This window comes from Plectropomus leopardus, chromosome 9 (genome assembly GCF_026936395.1).
Source record: "Plectropomus leopardus strain MGB_pleo_1.0 chromosome 9, ASM2693639v1, whole genome shotgun sequence".
Classification (NCBI taxonomy): domain Eukaryota; kingdom Metazoa; phylum Chordata; class Actinopteri; order Perciformes; family Serranidae; genus Plectropomus; species Plectropomus leopardus.
The window spans coordinates 457,501-477,500 of NC_142184.1; the positions used below are offsets into that span (position 1 = coordinate 457,501).

The 20,000-nt window shown below is 43.2% G+C and overlaps 1 protein-coding gene across 1 annotated transcript in view; it reads right to left on the reverse strand.

Annotated features, from left to right (window-relative positions):
* The window catches only part of cacna1fb (calcium voltage-gated channel subunit alpha1 Fb), a 54,029-nt gene that overhangs the window by 33,212 nt on the left and 817 nt on the right, over nucleotides 1-20,000 (reverse strand). The window contains exons 2-10 of the mRNA XM_088081540.1: nucleotides 13,077-13,336; nucleotides 12,111-12,211; nucleotides 11,579-11,684; nucleotides 7,445-7,584; nucleotides 2,984-3,135; nucleotides 2,618-2,770; nucleotides 2,185-2,381; nucleotides 1,999-2,102; nucleotides 1,759-1,910 (exon numbers count right to left, since the gene is read on the reverse strand). Coding sequence (XP_087937666.1) covers nucleotides 1,759-1,910; nucleotides 1,999-2,102; nucleotides 2,185-2,381; nucleotides 2,618-2,770; nucleotides 2,984-3,135; nucleotides 7,445-7,584; nucleotides 11,579-11,684; nucleotides 12,111-12,211; nucleotides 13,077-13,336 — 1,365 coding nt within the window. The remainder of the gene's footprint in view (nucleotides 1-1,758; nucleotides 1,911-1,998; nucleotides 2,103-2,184; nucleotides 2,382-2,617; nucleotides 2,771-2,983; nucleotides 3,136-7,444; nucleotides 7,585-11,578; nucleotides 11,685-12,110; nucleotides 12,212-13,076; nucleotides 13,337-20,000) is intronic.

The window sequence follows — 20,000 nt, forward strand, 5'->3', positions numbered from 1 at the left end:
CACCCAGAAATAATACAAGTCCTGTTTTTCTGCTCTGATGGCTGTGGGATCAAAAATGTCAGTTTGAATGGGTTTCAATGGAGCATTTTTGGACCTGAACAGTCTGAATGTAACTATTTAGTTTCCACAGTGTATTTTAGACTTATTGTAGGAGCTGAGCTGCAAATTCACTGATTACACTCAAATACACAATCTGGACTACATTTAGGACACATGCATCAACACACACACAGTTATCACAACAGGAAGAAGAAAAGAGACTAAAATGAGACAAACAGACCCTGAAGGGGTTAATAACAAATCGTCTCTAAAAGGTTAAACAGAGTTTAGGTTTTTAAAAAATTTTAGTCTGAAAAGTATCTAAAACTGTGAAATACATGTAGCTGAATAAGAAGTAGAAAAATGCTTTCTTAACTGTAGTAAAGTAGAGGGAAATTGTAAACACTTCAGTGCAGTAAAAGTACCTTCAAATTGTACTTCAGTAAATGTATTTAGTTCCTGCCTCATCGACTTCACTGACTGACTCATTTCTTTTAATTGGCTTCATTGATTTACATCAATTAACTAATGAGGCCAATTAAGGTTTATCAGCTTTGTTAAGTGACGTCCATTAACTCTCACTGATTTATTAATTAACTGCAAACAAACCATCAAACTGCAGAAAAAAAATCACAGAGAGACACTGAAGACACACGCACACACACACACACACACACACACACACACACACACACACACACACACACACACACACACACACACACACACACACACACACACACACACACACACACACACACACACACACACACACACACACACACACACACAGACATACACACACACACACACACACACACTCACACTCACGCAGACACACGCACACACACACACTCACACACACGCACACACACACACACACACACACACACGCAGACACACGCACACACACACACTCACACACACGCAGACATACACACACACACACACACACACACACAGACATACACACACACACACACACACACACACGCAGACACACGCACACACACACACACACACACATGCAGACATACACACACACACACACACACTCACGCAGACACGCACACACACACGCAGACATACACACACACACACACTCACACACACGCGCACAGACACACACACACACACACACACACAACATTGTCTTAAATTTCTCTCGTGTTCTCTTAATTTTCTGCTAAGAGAAAATATCAGTCGACTCCAGGTGCAGCAAACGAGTTTAATGATGAATCCCTTTGATCATCAGTCACCTGTCAGCACAGGTCACGCCCCCTAAACACCATATAAGGGCAGATTTAGTGCCGTGTGCAAAGACTCCACAAAAGGCTGAAAGAAGACGAACTTCAGCAGGAGAAAAACTGGTTAAACTTTAACAAAGTTAATGTTTTTTCATTGTGTTTTTTGCTAAAAATGTTTAGAATTAAGGTTCAAATAAGGAAATTAATTTAAAGAACAAGCAGCAAGTCCTCATACATACACATTACACGAGCAGCTGGAACCACGAAATGTTGTTGATGACTCAATATAAAAACAGCTGACGATTAACTTTCTAATTCACGGACTAATTTCATCTTCACTCATTTACTTTCATTTGTTCAAATTACTTAAAAAAGAAAAATTCTAAAAAAAAATAAAAAAATGCCGAAACAAAGCCAAGACATTTGTTGGTGTATCGTGTCTTGCGTGAGGCCGGCTGTGTGTCAGTCTTACGTGGATTTCCGTCCTCGTCCAGCTCGTCCATGTCCTCGGCCTGAGTGATCCAGTCCATGTACCCACACAGGTCCTCCTCCATCTGCTGCTTCTCCCTCAGCTTCTGGAAGTCTCCCCGAGCCTTCGCCTTCTCCCTCTCCTTACTGAACTCTCTGCAACATCCACACAACGTTCACACAACCTTTAGACAAACAGACTGAAACTCTGTCAGAATGTGTGTGTTTCGGCGAGAGGACGGACCCGCTGAGGACTCCCAGAACCAGGTTGAGAACGAAGAAGGAGCCGAAAATCACCAGACTGACGAAATAAACCCAGGGCAGCTCAAAGCCGATGGCATCGTTCATCTGAAACACAACAGAAACGTCACAGAGAGACGACATCGAGACGTCCTTCAGTCTGACCGCAGCCTTTCCCCGCTGTCTTTACCCAGTAGAGGACATCGGTCCAGCCCTCCATGGTGATGCACTGGAACACCGTCAACATGGCGAAGAAAAAGTTGTCAAAGTTTGTGATTCCTCCGTTGGGACCGTCCCACTTCCCCCGACACTCAGAGCCGTTAATGGTGCACTGACGACCGTGACCGGCAAATGCACACGGCACCGGGTCGTCCTCCACGAAGGTTTCTGCAAAATAACACAGTTGACTATAGAAGTAAAGTACATTTAGTACTCCAGTATTTATGGTATTTATTTTTACCATTTTCTTTTTCTCCTCCATCTCAGAGGTAAATACTGTCGGCTCCTTTTTGCTCCACTGAACTTCTCTGCTTTAGTTACTCGACAGATTCAGATCATTGTCAGAAAATATAATCAACAGCTCTAGCTGCTGCACAAAAAATTTGCAAGTATTGTGTGTGTACCTGCTCCGATGTAGTAGCAGGTGCGATGCATGCGTCCGATGAAGAGCTCCAGACCGATGATGGCGTAGATGATGATGACGAAGAGAACCAGCAGAGCGATGTGGAGCAGGGGAACCATCGCCTTCATGATGGAGTTCAACACAATCTGCAGACCTGACACACACACACACACACACACACACACATCTATTTAAAGTGTGTGTACATGTGTTTGTGAAGCCCTTTGTAACTGCATGTTCTAAAAAGTTCTCTATAAATTAAGCTTTACTTACCTGCTTAAAAAGCTTAAGATATGTACGACCATACAGAAAATGCACGCGCACGCACACACACACACACACACACACACATACACAGTAGACTCACTTGGGACTCCAGACACCAGTCTGAGGGGCCTCAGGACTCTGAAGGCTCTCAGAGCTTTGACGTCCAGACCTCCAGGTTTCCCCGGCACATGATGCGTGGTCGCCACCTCGCCAGATTTATGAGTCATCGTCTCCAGGACAACGCTAAACAATCTGCAAAAACAACAATGGAAACAGATGAAATCTCAAGATCCAACTCAGCAGGTACAGCCCAGCTGGCAGTTTTTGGTTCTAAAACGTGCTGAGAATGTTACAACACCACCAATGCAATGTTTTTGTTGTTTTTGTGTTACTATATCACGTCACATTTTCATAAAATAATGTTGTGTAATCTCAGTCCTCAACAGCATGTTCTGAATGTTGCTTTGTAAAGGTTCTTCCTTTGTTCTCATGTAACATTGTGGGAACGTTTATAAAAGAACGTTCTCTGATCTGTCACCTCTCAACATCACCAAAATATCCCCAGAGTGTTGCAGCTCAAACGTTTCGTCTCAATCAGTATTTAACCTTATTTTTAGAAATGATAAACATCCTTAAAATGTCCTTTGAACGTTAGATTAAAACGTTTTCTTTCAAACATCATTGGAACTTGTAGGGAACGTTAATCAGCATTGTGGGAACGCTCCCCGCTAGCTTGGAGAGCTGTAGACAAAAAAGGTTAAAACAAGGAAGAAAAACAGCAAAGAAGAGAGACATCAGAGACAAAAGCAGAAAGCACAAAAACACTGTTAACCCCTCACATCCCGCCTCCTGTCCACCTGCAGAACCTGCAGCTGATGGACTGAAGCGTCCCTCAGCGCTCAGACGTGAGGACGTTTGTCCAACACACAGACATAGACGGTGGACTCCTGAGAGATGCCCGGCTGTCCCACATTCAGCCGCCTCTGACTGTCAGGGTCTCCCGCTGCAAAGTGGAACACGGCGTCCTCAGGCTGTGTTACCATGACAACAGGCTTCATCATCACCGCCCCGAGGTTGACCCGAATCACGTCACCGTCCCACAGCGAGGACAGGGAACAACACGCAGGACTGAGGACGGAGGACAGAGCCTGCAGGACTCACTGTGAGCTCAGCAGGTGACTCGAAAAATAAAACTTTATTTTGTTTATTATCTCAGAGAGAGAGACGACTCCTGTTCTCCTGTTCTCCGGTTCTCCTGTTCTCCTGTTCTCCGGTTCTCCGGTTCTCCTGTTCTCCTGTTCTTCGGTTCTCCTGTTCTCCGGTTCTCCTGTTCTCCTGTTCTCCTGTTCTCCGGTTCTCCTGTTCTCCTGTTCTTTGGTTCTCCTGTTCTCCGGTTCTCCTGTTCTCCGGTTCTCCTGTTCTCCTGTTCTTCTGTTCTGCGGTTCTCCTGTTCTCCTGTACTCCTGTACTCCTTTTTGTCCTGTTCTCCTGTTCTCCGGTTCTCCTGTTCTCCTGTACTCCTTTTTGTCCTGTTCTCCTGTACTCCTTTTTGTCCGGTTCTCCTGTTCTCCTGTACTCCTTTTTGTCTTGTTCTCCTGTTTTCTGGTTCTCCGGTTCTCTGATTTCATTCACTGTTGAGAGAAACTCAGACTCTTCCTCGAGTCTGTCAGTAAAGTTCAACACTTCCTGCAACACTTTCTCCTGTTCTCCTGTTCTCCGGTTCTCCTGTTCTCCTGTTCTTTGGTTCTCCTGTTCTCCGGTTCTCCTGTTCTCCGGTTCTCCTGTTCTCCTGTTCTTCTGTTCTGCGGTTCTCCTGTTCTCCTGTACTCCTGTACTCCTTTTTGTCCTGTTCTCCTGTTCTCCGGTTCTCCTGTTCTCCTGTACTCCTTTTTGTCCTGTTCTCCTGTACTCCTTTTTGTCCGGTTCTCCTGTTCTCCTGTACTCCTTTTTGTCTTGTTCTCCTGTTTTCTGGTTCTCCAGTTCTCTGATTTCATTCACTGTTGAGAGAAACTCAGACTCTTCCTCGAGTCTGTCAGTAAAGTTCAACACTTCCTGCAGATATTTCACATTAAAAGCCTGCAGGGTTCTTGTTGTTTCTTTGTTTGCGTTTGAAGACAGAACCCGAGGACGCGTTGTTTACTCTGAACTGCTGACCGACTGTTTTTACTCTGAACCACAAAACAGCCTCCAGCCTCCAGCATGTCCTCAAAAACCCTGAGACCAGCTCTCTTGGTTCTCCCGGTTCTCCTGCTGAGAACATTTTTTTAAGATTTAGAAATGTATGTTAATTTTCCGATAAAAGTTTTGGGTGATTCTTTTCAAATATTTGACAATATTTTTTTTTATTCTAAAATGCGTGGCTATGTTTTGTTTTGTTTTTTAATTTTTGGTGACTTAAAAAAATGATGCAAATTTTCTTTTACAGTTTTTGGAGATTTTATTTTCTTTAAAATTTTTTGATTGATAAATTTGTGATGATTTTTAAAGAAAACATGCCTTTCAAACCCGTCAAAATAAAAATCACTCAAATTACACCATTCATGACAGCCAGAAACTGCAAAAACTTAATGTAATTGAAATAATCAGTGGATTTTCGAATTTCTGACGGTCCTTAAACACATTGTGTGGGGTGAACACTTTGCATTTTAGGAGTCACAGAAAGACTCAAGGAAAAATATTCAAGAACAAAAAACAGCTTCTCCCCTCTTCTGATAAATAAAGAACAGTCCCTTAGGCCCACTCTTATTTTTGAAGCTATATCTTCGTACATATATGTTTGTTTATAAACCATTTGAGACTGCAGTCACGGACGCTCGGGACCGACGACGCCACTGTCAGAGTCATGACAACACAATGACATGTTTATGTGTTTTTGGAAAAAGAGCCTCTGTGGTGCTCAGGTGACGGCAGCTCACAGACGTCCTGTGGAGAACCCGAGCAGAACCTGACCAGCACCAGCAGCCCTGCAGCAGCAGATCTGAGGGTTACAGTCCCCGTTGTGGTGCAGGGACTCAGTGTGGAGTGGATGGTGTGTGTTTGGAGCAGCAGAGTTTAGCTGCAGCGAGCAGCGCTCACAGTCGGCTGTCAGATGAGCTCAACACAAAAAACACTAAAACGAGATAAATTGTGGCGTCGCTGCAGGGTTCTTTCCTCCGCTGACCACAGGACGGGACGCCGCTGCCGAGTTTACTGCAGTCACATCCCATTTAAAGACTTTACACACTGCTGCTGCAACCGCACGCACACACACACACACACACACACACACACACACAGAACCAAAAAAGAGGGCAGCTCAGGACGAGAACACAGAACCAACGTCTGCAGAAAGAACCAGGATCTACAAAGAGAACCAGAATATCAACAAAGAACCTGGAGAAACATTATCAGGTCGGGACGATGAACAACTCGGGAGCAGGATGAGCTTTCTTGATTACATGGACTCAAACTCACAACCTCAGACACAAAGTCAGTGTCCCAGTGAGCTCCATGCTGAGAGAAAAACCAGAGATGACTGCGCCCACCAGCAGGGGGCAGGATATCAGCTGTCTGTGCATGGAAAGACAAATTTCAAACTGCTGCCAAAAATTCACTCATCAAGACTAAACTCTGAGAATCTGCAGACTTCATCCAGACAGCAGAGAGACGCTGATCTTTTGTTTTTTCAAAGATTTGCTCCAAAAGTGAAAACTGATGTTTAAAGCTGCAGCGCCACCATCAAGAAGCGCCATTATCAGGAAGTTCAACTTGTTTTTGCAGTTGAGGAAGTTTGGTATAAGACTGGACCTGTGTGCAAAGTTTGGTTTATTTTGATGCATGGGAAGTTGGATTTCCTTGGAATAATGATAATAAAAAAACAAAAGATTAAAAAGAAGGGGGATCGGCAGCTGTTAACTCTTTCTGCTTCAGGCTCTGAGCTCATCATGTGACACTTAAAACCGATCAATCACTTTACTGATCTGCCGTTACAGAATATTAAAAAGAATCAGAGTGAAAATAAGGGCTGTGACTTCAATAAGGCGAGAGAGGATCACCGGCAGAAAATTACTACTTGTGTGAATGCAGGAGTTAATGAGAGCTGTTTGATCACTGTGATATTTAGAGGCAGCAGCTGCTCAATCTGCAGCTCTGAAACTTTAAACTTGATGCAGCAGATTTTAACATCATAATCCAAAATTATATTTAGGTTTGACTCTGTCCCGAGTCGGACACCTCGCTTTAGTTTTCAGACAAATTAAAGTAATGGAAGCAGGTGAGCTTCAGTTACTGTGGACATCTGAGCAGCTTAAACGAGAGACACCTTCAGAGGACAGAAACTCTGCAGACTCAGCACACCTCAGTGACACACTGATCGCATTTTATGGATCTAAAGAGAGAACCCGAAAACAGGGAACCAACATCCTGAGATATCACAAATGTCTAAAAAGAAAGGGGCGAACCTGCACGTATCTGGAGAACTGAACCAGAAAAAACAGAACCTCAGGACAGAACCAGCAGCCGAAGACAGAATTACAGCGTGACGAGAGAACTGATTCATGTGCCGCTTCTCGTGTGTTCTCACCCGACGATGACGATGACGAAGTCGAGCAGGTTCCAGCCGTTGCGGATGTAGGAGCTGGGGTGCATCACCAGACCGTAGGCCAGGATCTTCAGGAAGGTCTCCACCGTGAAGATGATGAGGAACACGTACTCCACTTGTTCCTAAAGGGACACACACAGAACACGATCCACCATCAGCCAGTCAGTCAGTCAGTCAATCAATCAATCAATCAATCAATCAATCAATCAGTCAATCAATCAATCAATCAATCAATCAATCAATCAATCAATATTGCTTCAATATTTCCCTCTGAGACAGAGGACAGAGAGAAAATAATAAAAATACTCAGCATGTGTGTACATAAATATAGTATATGTGGTATATGAACAGCAGCGCGTGTAGCTGCAGCAGCCTGTAGCTCCTAAAAATATTTCTACTTTTTTGCTCTATCTTGCTTTATTTTTCTATTTTTCCAACTCCATGGTCCCTTTTGCCGAAGCACGACTTTCCTACGATAAAGAAGCACCTATTAACATCAGAAAAAAAGTTATGTGGGGTTTGGACTGAATGCATACGCCGAGCGGCCAGTCAGACCATAGGGGAGAAATAAAACCGAAAACACCACATGAAGAGAGGAAGGAGAGCCGGCATCAGGGCGAGGCTCATCCGACATTAACCGAGAGCTGCTCTATTACCAAACCCTCTTCTGGCTAATGTCCACTCACAGGAGAATAAAGTGATGAGAATCAGAGACTGCTCTGCACACATCTTCACAGAGACATGGTTAACCCCTAACATTCCCGATCAAGCTGCTGCGCTGGACGGATGGACCTTGTTCAGAGCCGACAGGACAAAAACCTCAAATTCAAAAAATGCACTGCATGAGTTGAATGATACCATCAGCAACAACATCACCAAGCAACCGGGTGAAATTTTCTTAGTAGCTGCTGATTTAAATCAACTTAACCTTTAATTCCAAAGATGTAGCAGGATCAACGACCAATGTAATTTTGTTTTTAAAACTTTGTTTAAAAAATGACAAAAAATCTTCCTTCAACCTTTTTCTACCTTCTTTATGTGTACACGCAGTGCATTTATTAGTGATAGTCCTTTTACTATTATTATCTGGGTAAGGTGAGTGTTTTCTGTTGTTTAGTTCCTCTCTTTTTCTGTAATCATTCATCTTTTCATCATACTTATTTCTGTGTTTTTTCTTTTTAAATTAATCAATGAATCAATTTAAAATATATGACATCACACGTCATTTGAAGCCCGTTGCGGTGGGGGGGGGCAGACTCTGACTGCAGATCTGCTCTGAAACACGGGTTTTATCATTCGGGTGAACTGATCCTTTAGAGAGGAGGTCTGACTGCTGGACCACATTTATAAGGCTTAACACAGTTACATTGGACCACTGTGTGTGTGTGTGTGTGTGTGTGTGTGTGTGTGTGTGTGTGTGTGTGTGTGTGTGTGTCTGTGTGTGTGTGTGTCTGCGTCTGTGTGTGTGTGTGTCTGTGTGACCTGGTAAACATGCATGTGGAGAATTTGTGAGCATTTCAGAGGATTACCAATCTGTCATCATCCCTGCTCCACACACACACACACACACACACACACACACACACACACACACACACACAAACACACTCATGTCTGTCTATACTTGTGAGGACTGTCATCGATGTAATGCACTCCCTGCCCCCAACCCTGAACCAGCGCAACTACAACCCTTCACCCTCACTTGCAGATCAATCTAAAGATCATCCAGGCTCGTGACGACGTGGGGACCGGTCCTTACTCCTGTGTGAAATTCAAACCGGACCTCACAAAGACACAGCGCACACGCTTCGTCCTCAGCACTTTCACACAGACAGGAAGTGACTGAATTGAAACAAATATTTCACTGATATAAAAATGGTCTCTTTATGAGACTGTTCAGCGGAAAGACACAAACGCTGTTGGTGATACACGAGCAAAGAAAACAGAAAAAGGACTGAGGCAGAAAAACTACAACTACCAGAATGCACTGCGCCACACCGGACCAATAAATGCTCCTGCTGGTGGCTGATGTAACGCAGACTCTCACATTTGACACAACGGCTGCTAACTAACAACGTCGCAGTCCAGTTAAACATTAAAACAGGTTACTGGGAACATTTTAGGAAAGAAATTCTGGTTTGCATTTGATCAGCGCTGAATAGTTTGACAGTCCGATCAGATTTTGGTCTGAGTTTGAGAGACGGCAGGCGGGTTGAAATTTCGGATATAAAATCTGACGAATGGAGACATGTCAATTTCCAGAAAAACTCCCATTCATCGCAAAGTTTTTCCTGTGCCATGAAGTGGTATTTCAGGGGACACAGAGAGAGGACAGTCTGAGACACAGAGAGAGAGGACAGTCTGAGACACAGAGAGAGAGGACAGTCTGAGACACAGAGAGAGAGGACAGTCTGAGACACAGAGAGAGAGGACAGTCTGAGACACAGAGAAAGAGGACAGTCTGAGACACAGAGAGAGAGGACAGTCTGAGACACAGAGAGGACAGTCTGAGACACAGAGAGAGAGGACAGGCACAGAGAGAGAGGACAGTGAGACACAGAGAGAGGACAGACACAGAGAGAGAGGACAGTGAGACACAGAGAGAGGACAGACACAGAGACAGGACAGTGAGACACAGAGAGAGGACAGACACAGAGACAGGACAGTGAGACACAGAGAGAGGACACCAGCAGAGCAGAAACCTCTCTGCTGATCAGATCTGATCTCAGACCTGCTCATCATTTACTGAATGTGCCCGTGACCTCTGACCTTTACAGCACGAGGAGGTTCAGATCAGCTGACTGAAAGGAAGCACTTCCTGTCCAGAGACAAACGCAGGACGGACAAACACACCTGGACTCAGAGGACGTCAGCTGAAGTCTCGGCAGATAAATCCTCCTCTTCCTCTCACTCTGCGGCTCAGGGGCTACTTTTACAAAAAGACAGGAGGCCGGGGGCCATCGCAGCGGCCCCACACGTCAAGATTTTAGGATGCTTCCAAGATGTTTGGAAATTTTTAGGAGCATTTCTAGGTTTTCCGTTAATTTCCAGGATTTTAGGACATTTCCAGGATTTTAGGACATGAGTGTCTTAGCTGTGTCCTCTGTGGGGTGTGGGGGCTCTATTTTGATGTTTTATGTCTCTGTCCACCTTCTGGACTCAAAAAGGACAAAAACTATTCACAGAGTCACTTTATTTTCATTGTCAGTTAGTAAATGGTTGGGGGGCCACCAGCAGGCCTATCAGGGGCCAGATTTGGCCAGATTTGGCCCGCAGGCCGTCAGTTGAGTATCACTGATCTAGAGATTGGGTATCTTGTCAGTTGACAGTTTTAGTGTCTTCATTTGACACAGAGACGAGGACATACTAATGTTTTACTCAACACTTCCTGTTTCTGTTTCAAAATAAAAACCCTCTGACAAGGCTGTTGTCGACAGAATCCCTTTGGTTGTTAACACCTTTTATTGTGAAACAACTACAGGACCATGTTGTGGACAACACTGCAGCTCTACGGCTTCGAAAAACCTGACCAATCAAACAGAGGCAACAGGTATGAGCCAATCAGAGGCAGAGAAGGGTGGGCCAATCGGAGGGAGAGCAGGGCCGGCCAATCGGAGGCAGGGGAGGGTGGGACAATCAGAGGCAGAGGAGGGCGGGCCAATCGGAGGCAGAGGAGGGTGGGCCAATCGGAGGCAGAGGAGGGCGGGCCAATCGGAGGCAGAGGAGGGCGGGCCAATCGGAGGGAGAGCTGGGCCGGCCAATCGGAGGCAGAGGAGGGCGGGCCATGCCTTCAGCATTTTAAGTACAAAATAAAAGTAAAATGTGGCGTCCAGGACACGTTTAGCCGAGCTGAGCGTGAAGACGTTAGTCAGCTGACCGCGATCCTCCGGCAGCTCCAGCTTCACGCTTCACCTGAACACACCTTTATGTGAAGGCTGCACAGCTGTGAGGAGCTCTGACATTACCCACACCTGACAGAGGAGCGCTCACCTGAGGGGGAGACCTCGACAACACCTGAGTCCGCTCACCTCACACACACCCAAACCTCGTCTCCTCTCGCTGTTCGCTCCTTTAAATCTTTGTAAGAGTGTGTGTGTGTGTGTGTGTTGACCTCACCAGGTCGTGGTTGGTGGAGTTGGAGTCGTCCTCAGGAAACGGTTTGGAGACGCCCAGAGCAACGCAATTCGCAAAGATGGCTAACAGGATGAAGATATCAAATGGTCTGAGGGGACGTTAAGGAAGCTCAGCAGGGACAAAACAAAACAAAACAACAACAACAACAACAAGAAAAACAACAACACTCAGTACCTTTATCTTCAGTTAAATTATGTGCGTAAGATCTGGGGCTCAGCAGTACGGAGGCCCTAAAGGGACATGGGGGAGAAAAACATAATTTTTCCATCTCATTTTTTCACAATTTATTTTTTTTGCCATCTACTTTTCCGCATTGTTTTTTTTCTTCACCATTTCATATATTTCTCTCCCACGTGTCTCTTTAGGGGCTCCATACTGTCAAGATTTAACCCATGACTGATTAAATATTTTAATAAATGCCTAATTACAGATGAATCTATTTGTATTCAACAGTCCATAAGCACATTACAGGGTGGTGAAAAGCTGACAGCTGATTGGTCGGAGTAAAGGATACTTCCACTCAACGATGGACAGAGCGGCTCTTCTGATTGGATTGTTGAGTTTCAGACAAAATAACGCTCGAGGAGCTCGCTGCACCTGATTACTGCCCTGCACCTGAGGAAGAGGAGTGACATCATCATCGCCATCATCATCATCACCATCATCATCATCGTCATCATCATCATCGTCATCATCGTCATCATCATCATCACCTTCATCATCATCATCATCATCATCACCATCATCATCATCATCATCATCACCATCATCATCATCATCATCATCATCATCGTCGTCATCATCATCGTCATCATCATCATCGTCATCATCGTCATCACCTTCATCATCATCATCATCATCATCACCATCATCATCATCATCGTCATCATCATCACCTTCATCATCATCATCATCATCACCATCATCATCATCATCATCATCATCATCATCATCATCATCATCATCATCATCATCATCATCATCATCATCATCATCACCTTCATCATCATCATCATCATCATCATCATCATCATCATCATCGTCGTCGTCATCATCATCATCACCTTCATCATCATCATCATCATCATCACCATCATCATCATCATCATCATCATCATCATCATCATCATCATCATCATCATCATCATCGTCATCATCATCATCATCATCACCATCATCATCATCATCATCGTCATCATCATCACCTTCATCATCATCATCACCATCATCATCATCATCATCATCGTCATCGTCATCGTCATCATCACCATCATCATCATCATCGTCATCATCATCATCATCATCATCATCATCGTCATCATCATCATCATCATCGTCATCATCATCATCATCATCACCATCATCGTCATCATCATCATCGTCATCATCATCATCGTCATCATCATCATCATCATCATCACCTTCATCATCATCATCATCACCTTCATCATCGTCATCAGTGATCACGATGTTATCTCACCTGTTTCTTAGCATGTTGTCCTTTCCTCCTCTGTGTCCCGGTGGAACTCGTGGTTGAGTGAAGCGTGTCGGTTCTCGTCATCCTCACTCCTCCTTCGTCCTCTCCATCCAGCTCTGCGTCCCACTCTGCGTCTCTCTCCTGTCCTCCTTCGTCCCCTCCTTCTCCTCCTCCATCCCCCTCTCCTCCCTCCTCCTCTTCCTCACCCTCACCTCCTCCCTCCTCCCCGTCCACTGCTTTGGTGTAGCCATTACGACCGGCACCTGGAGACAGAGACAGAGACAAACGTCAGAGTATCGTCTGCGTAGAAACTGATTTTGAGTTTTTTAATACTGAATCTAAATATCTGCAGGTGGTCTCTGTTTGGGCCAATGAAACACTAACTATGGTGTTACTAGGTGGTTGCTAGGCAGCGATTAAGCAGTTGCTATGGGTTACCAGGTATTTGTTTTATTTCTTTATTTTGTCCTTGATCTTTTTAATTTGTATATATTTATTCATAATGACATTTTGTGTCCTGCTTATTTGTCCTCTTCTTTTAGATTCATCTTAAGTTTGTTTATCTTATCTTGGTTTTGTCTCACTTACGTTCAGTACGACTGTTCAGCTTTCTGTTGTTATATCATCTTCTGAATATCCCATTTCTGCCTTTGATTTCTTTGTCACAGCACTTTGTAAACTCTGTTTTTAAAGGTCCTACATAAATAAAGTTATATTATGATTATTATTATTATTACTGCTGATCACTCAGCCTTGAAGAAACAGTTAACCGCCATTTTATTTTTGCAGCACCTTCAGACTAAAAAACCCAAAAATGCTTCACATGAGATGTCAAAAGACTGTAAAACAGGATGTGAAGGAAATAAAATGCAACATAAACAGACATAAAAATTTTCCTGCTGGAGTTCTTATTGTGGTTGTTGGAAAGTTTCCATGTGACTGATGTGTGTCTGTGAGTCGCAGTTATTGAAGTTGTTATATATTTTTTATTTTATTATTTGTTTGTTTGTTTGTTTCAGTTTAGTTATCAGAGTGGGTTTGTTCGTTCGTTTGCTTGTGGTTTGTTTGTCTTTGTTTAGTTTTTATTGTTCAGAAATTTTTAGTTTTAGTTTTAATGACTTTCAGTGTGAGAGTCTGGAGTATTTTTGTGAACGTGTTTTACATATATCGGTGTTCGTCGGAGGGGCAGACGGATGCCGGTTGTGTCGTCTTTCTGATGGAAGATTTTTCTGATGTTTTTTTATTGTTTTTTATTGTTTCTGTGCTTTTCTGTTGATTGTTGAAGGCTTGAGGATGCAGGACAAATTCCCATGAAAACGGCCAAATAAAGTATCATCTTTTCTTATTTTAACAGTGTGGCATTTGTACTTTTACTGCAGTTAAAGTACTGCAGTAAAGGGTCTGAGTACATCTTGCACAGCTGATGGAGGAGCTTTGTAGATTGATCTTTCTGATCAGCAGCATTGATCTGTTTCTCACTGATATGCCAATCAAGAGTCTCTAAAGAGAGAGAGGAGGAGGAGGAATCAGGAGGATGATAGAGAGAGGAGGAGGAGGAGGAGGAGGAAACAGGAGGATGATAGAGAGAGGAGGAGGATGGAGGAAACAGGAGGAGGATGGAGAGAAGAGGAGGAGGATAGAGAGAGAGGAGGAGGTGAAATGAACAGAGAGAGGAGGAGGATGGAGGAAACAGGAGGAGGATGGAGAGAAGAGGAGGAGGACAGAGAGAGAGGAGGAGGTGAAATGAACAGAGAGAGGAGGAGGATGGAGGAAACAGGAGGAGGATGGAGAGAAGAGGAGGAGGACAGAGAGAGAGGAGGAGGTGAAATGAACAGAGAGAGGAGGAGGATGTGGAAACAGAAATATTGTAGTGAACAGCTGTGACCTAGATGTGTGTGTGTGTATGTGTGTGTGTGTGTGTGTGTGATCTGGGCCATGATTTATGTGTTAGTACCTGAGGACCCTGAGCACACACACACACACGCACACACACACACACACGCACGCACACACAGACACACACACACACGCACGCACGCACGCACACACAGACACACACGCACGCACGCACGCACACACACACACGCACACACACACACACACACACACACACACGCACAGTGCAGAGAGATAAAGCCGGTGATGGACGGCACAGATTAGATGATCGTCTCTCTCTCTGAGTGATTTCCTAGAGTTCCTGTTTCCCAGAATGCCTTGCTGTGGCGTCCAGCTGTTTTTGCGTGCAGGTGATCGAAGGTAAATTTAAGTGAAGATACGTTCAGGGGCCGTGGGAGAAGTGAAAGGTTTAGATTTTGTTTGAAATATTAACTGTTTCATCTTCACATGTTTATAAAGTTTCCTTTCACATTATTAAGAACGTTCCTGTTAATAATCACTTTGCTCACAAATAAATATGATTTTTTATATCACACGGTGTATTTTATAACATCTGCATGACTTAATGTCTCAGATTAGATGCAGGATTTTTCTTTTACAAACATCTGAGCGCTTTAATTCAAGTTATTCAAAGGTTCCTGTGGAGTTTTCTTGGTAACAAACACAAGTTTGTCTCAGACTTTCTCACTAAACCAGAACACGTCCTCACATCGAAGGACCTCGACCATCCAAGGATTGGAGGAAAAAAATGCCATTTTTCTCTCACATAAAAATAAAATTTAAAAAAGAAAGAAAATCTTTTTTCTGTTTTTGAATTTTATTTGTGTTTTTTCTTTATATGTTTAAGATTTCAAAATTCTTCTATTTGTCTCTAAATAATCAACTTTTTTTTAAATAAAACAAAAATCAGAAAAAAAAATTCTAAACACAAATGTTAAAGATAGGAAACTATAATTTTTCTTTTTTTGCAAATGTTGCAAGATTAGCAAAACTGAAAAATAATGTGTGTCCGCTCCGGGATTCGAGACCTGCTCAGCCCGTGTTGAGCCCTCCACGGGGGATTCACGGAAATCAGGAAAACAGGGTTTCAGAAATCCTGCTGACAGATGTCTGAAGCTTTGTGACTCAAGTCTGTCTCTGATTCTGTCTGGTTTTCTGTCTTCAGCCTGCTGTAAAAACTGCAGAATGGCCCTTTAAAGTCTTCCCTGCGCTGAACTCTGCTGGCGGCGTCCCAGCAGGTTTGTCATCCGTCCAATGAGCAGCTGAGGTTTGGACGGTGCAGGTCACATGACTGAGGGTCACGTTGTTTCTTCCTGTGGAGGAGCTGCTTCACCCGCAGGACGACGAGAACCGACTAATTATCCCCGAATTATCCCGAGTCAACTCACATCACCGTGACATCACAGCCAGAGTGTGTGTGTGTGTGTGCGTGTGTGTATAGTGGGTCAGCCCAACACTCGCACACAACCCTGCATCCGCCTTGTTAACTTTCTACTTTTCACTGCCTCGACTCTAACTCTGTGTGTATGTGTGTGTGTGTGTGTGTGAGAAAGATGCTGTGTGTGTGTGTGTGTGAGAGAGATGCTGTGTGTGTGTGTGTGTGTGTGTGAGAGAGAGAGAGATGCTGTGTGTGTGTGTGTGTGTGTGTGTGTGTGAGAGAGAGAGAGAGATGCTGTGTGTGTGTGTGTGTGTGAGAGAGAGAGATGCTGTGTGTGTGTGTGTGTGTGTGTGTGTGTGAGAGAAAGAGATGCTGTGTGTGTGCGAGAGAGATGCTGTGTGTGTGTGTGTGTGTGTGAGAGAGATGCTGTGTGTGTGTGTGTGTGTGTGTGTGTGTGTGTGAGAGAGAGAGATGCTGTGTGTGTGTGTGTGTGTGTGTGAGAGAAAGAGATGCTGTGTGTGTGCGAGAGAGATGCTGTGTGTGTGTGTGTGTGTGTGTGTGTGTGTGTGTGAGAGAGAGAGATGCTGTGTGTGTGTGTGTGTGTGTGTGTGAGAGAAAGAGATGCTGTGTGTGTGCGAGAGAGATGCTGTGTGTGTGTGTGTGTGTGTGTGTGTGTGAGAGAGGGGGTGTGTGTGTGTGTGTGTGTGTGTGTGTGTGTGAGAGAGAGATGCTGTGTGTGTGTGTGTGTGTGTGTGAGAGAAAGAGAGAGATGCTGTGTGTGTGTGTGTGTGTGTGTGTGTGTGTGTGTGAGAGAGAGATGCTGTGTGTGTGTGTGTGTGTGAGAGAGATGCTGTGTGTGTGTGTGTGAGAAAGAGAGAGATGCTGTGTGTGTGTGTGTGTGTGTGTGTGTGTGTGTGTGTGTGTGTGTGTGTCACGCTGCCCTGCAGCCTGGTCCAGCTGGAAGGTCATCAGTTCATTTAGTGAATGTTGGGGCAGTTTTTCTTCTTCTTCACTGGCTCGGCCTCACAGCATCAGAGACGCTTTAAACAGCGAAGTCTGATCAATAAAATCACAACATCGTCGTTACATCATCATGTCTTCTTCTAAACGTCCCGTAAAAAACGTTTTTTTTAATTTGCCATTTATTTTCCTTTAAACATTTTTTCAAATCTTCTTTGATATTTGAGTATTTTTTCCCTTTCATTTATTTATTTATTTATTATTTTCTCTTTAAATTTGTTTTTTTATTTAAACAAAATATTTAGTGATTTAAAAAAGAAACTGGCATTTTCCTTTAAACATTTAACTTTCTTTTGCAGTAAACATTTTTTTTTTATTTGATGCGTTTCCATTTTTATATTCATAATTTCAGTTTACACAACTGAGTCGTAGCTTGAGAGCGAACAGAGCGTCCACGTTTCCAAACTGTTTGGTTTTCAGGCTGCTGAATCGCAGCGATACTGACGAGTCTTAAATGAAAAACAGAGTCATGTGACTGAAGGCTTAAAGGGCGACGTGAACAGTGAAATCGCTGTATATCATGTTGAAAGTTTCAGTTTTGATTAAACTTTTGCTAAAAGCATTTAAACTAAGTTTGGTGTTGGAGTTTGTTACATTTCAAATGATAAATATTAGCATTGTTATTGTGAATGCATATTGGTTCCAAATATCTGTTATGGGTCTCATTAACTACTAATAATCAGTATCGGTCCTGAAAAACCAACATCTGTCGACGCCTACTCGACATTGCATGTCTGGAGTCTGTTCGGTGTCGTGGCGTCAATGATGAAACGAAGATGATACTTTGTGTCGACAGCTAATTTACAGAAAATAAATTTGCCTTTATGTTACAGTTTGCTGAAGGTCATCGAGGGGAGCGGTTACAGTTTGAGGGGAAATTTTAATTACAAAACTTGCAGCGTTCGTACTTTGTGTTAAGTTTTAAGTGTCACTGGTATTTAAAAAATCCATCGAAAGATGATTTTTCAGCAGTTTTCTTTAGTGAAATTGATGATGCAACACACAAAGTTACTAACATGATGCTCAGAAGATTAAAACCTAAAAAGTATTGAGACTTTTTCAGGTTTTTCTGCTGATTTCCTTCCCTCCAGGCAGAAATTAGTTTCATTTTCTTTCAATAAATGTCTAGAGAAATGATCTATCCTGATCAGTATTTTTAATATTCTTATTTATAAAGAAGAGAGGAGGACCCAGCGTCAAGCCCTGTGGAACATCACGCTTTTCACTCAAACAAAATTATTTCATTAGTGTTCATTTCTAAACTTTCCTGACGATGATTCTCTGAGTTTTTAAAGTGCTCTCCTCTGTTTCACCTCATTTCTCTGAAGATGAACTTTAATCCGTTTTATCAGTGTCATAATTCAGCCGGCTGCAAATCTCCCTGGTGGTGCGTTCAAGGACACTCAGGAACATTTTAAAGCAAGCAGAAAGGTGGCGTTAGCCTCCACAGTGTGGATGTTTGACGGGCGTCTTCAGAGGAATCAACACAAACATGTGGTCAGTCAGAGTGAAGGACTTCCTGTCTGCGTCCGCTCGCTCTGACGGTCTCTGCGAGGATAAAAAGTTAAATTAAGCCTCATTTCACGGACCGAACAAAAGGGCGGATTAATGAGTTATGACGCTGTTAATGCTCGTTTCCATGGCGACCTTATCGGAGGGTCCATGGGGGCCATCTTAATTCAGCGAGCAGGAAGTCTGATCCTCCATCAGGATAAGGAGAATTAAACGCTGTGAGAGAGACGGAGGTCATGACCTCTGTTAACCCTGTCCTGACACACACACACACACACACACACACACACACACACACACACACACACACACACACAGGTGTGCACCTGCTCAGGTTAAACACACGAAACATCCGGCTCAAATGTTTTCTTTAAAAAAAAATTACAGGAAAAAAAACTACCAACATTGTTTGTAAGAAATAAAGTTGCCAAAACAAACAAAAAAAGCCACAAAGTTTGAAAAAATGAACATTTTTTAAAAATTTTGGTGATAAAAAACACAAAATTCAGACATTTAAAGCCAAAATACCACCCCCCCCCCAAATGTTTTTATATTATTAATTATTTATGGTTTTAGACTGTAGAGTGTGCCCCTCCCATAAATAACAAACAGTCCCTAATGAACAGATGAACTGAACGTGAGGTGTGTGACATCATCACTGCCAGGTGTGTGACATCATCACTGTCAGGTGTGTGACATCATCACTGTCAGGTGTGTGACATCATCACTGCCAGGTGTGTGACATCATCACTGTCAGGTGTGTGACATCATCACTGTCAGGTGAAACATCAAAGCTCTCTGCGTCATGTGACCAAACAGTGCTGATGGGTTTTAGCCTCTTTTTCAAATGTTTCTAATTTCTTTTCTCGTTCACTTTTTACTCATTTAACACATTTTTAATGATTTTCTTTATAGTAATGTTTGTGTTCTTTTTGTGTTTTGTATTGCTCCTTAAAGAGCTGCATATTTTGATTTTGTATTTTTGTTCCATGTGGAAAAAATGTCTACTCATTATTATTACTATTTTCTGGGTAAATAGATGTTAAATTTTTTTGGACTGATTTAAATAACTGATAATGAAATGTAGATTATTTTTCACTAACTGCTCTCCACATTAATCA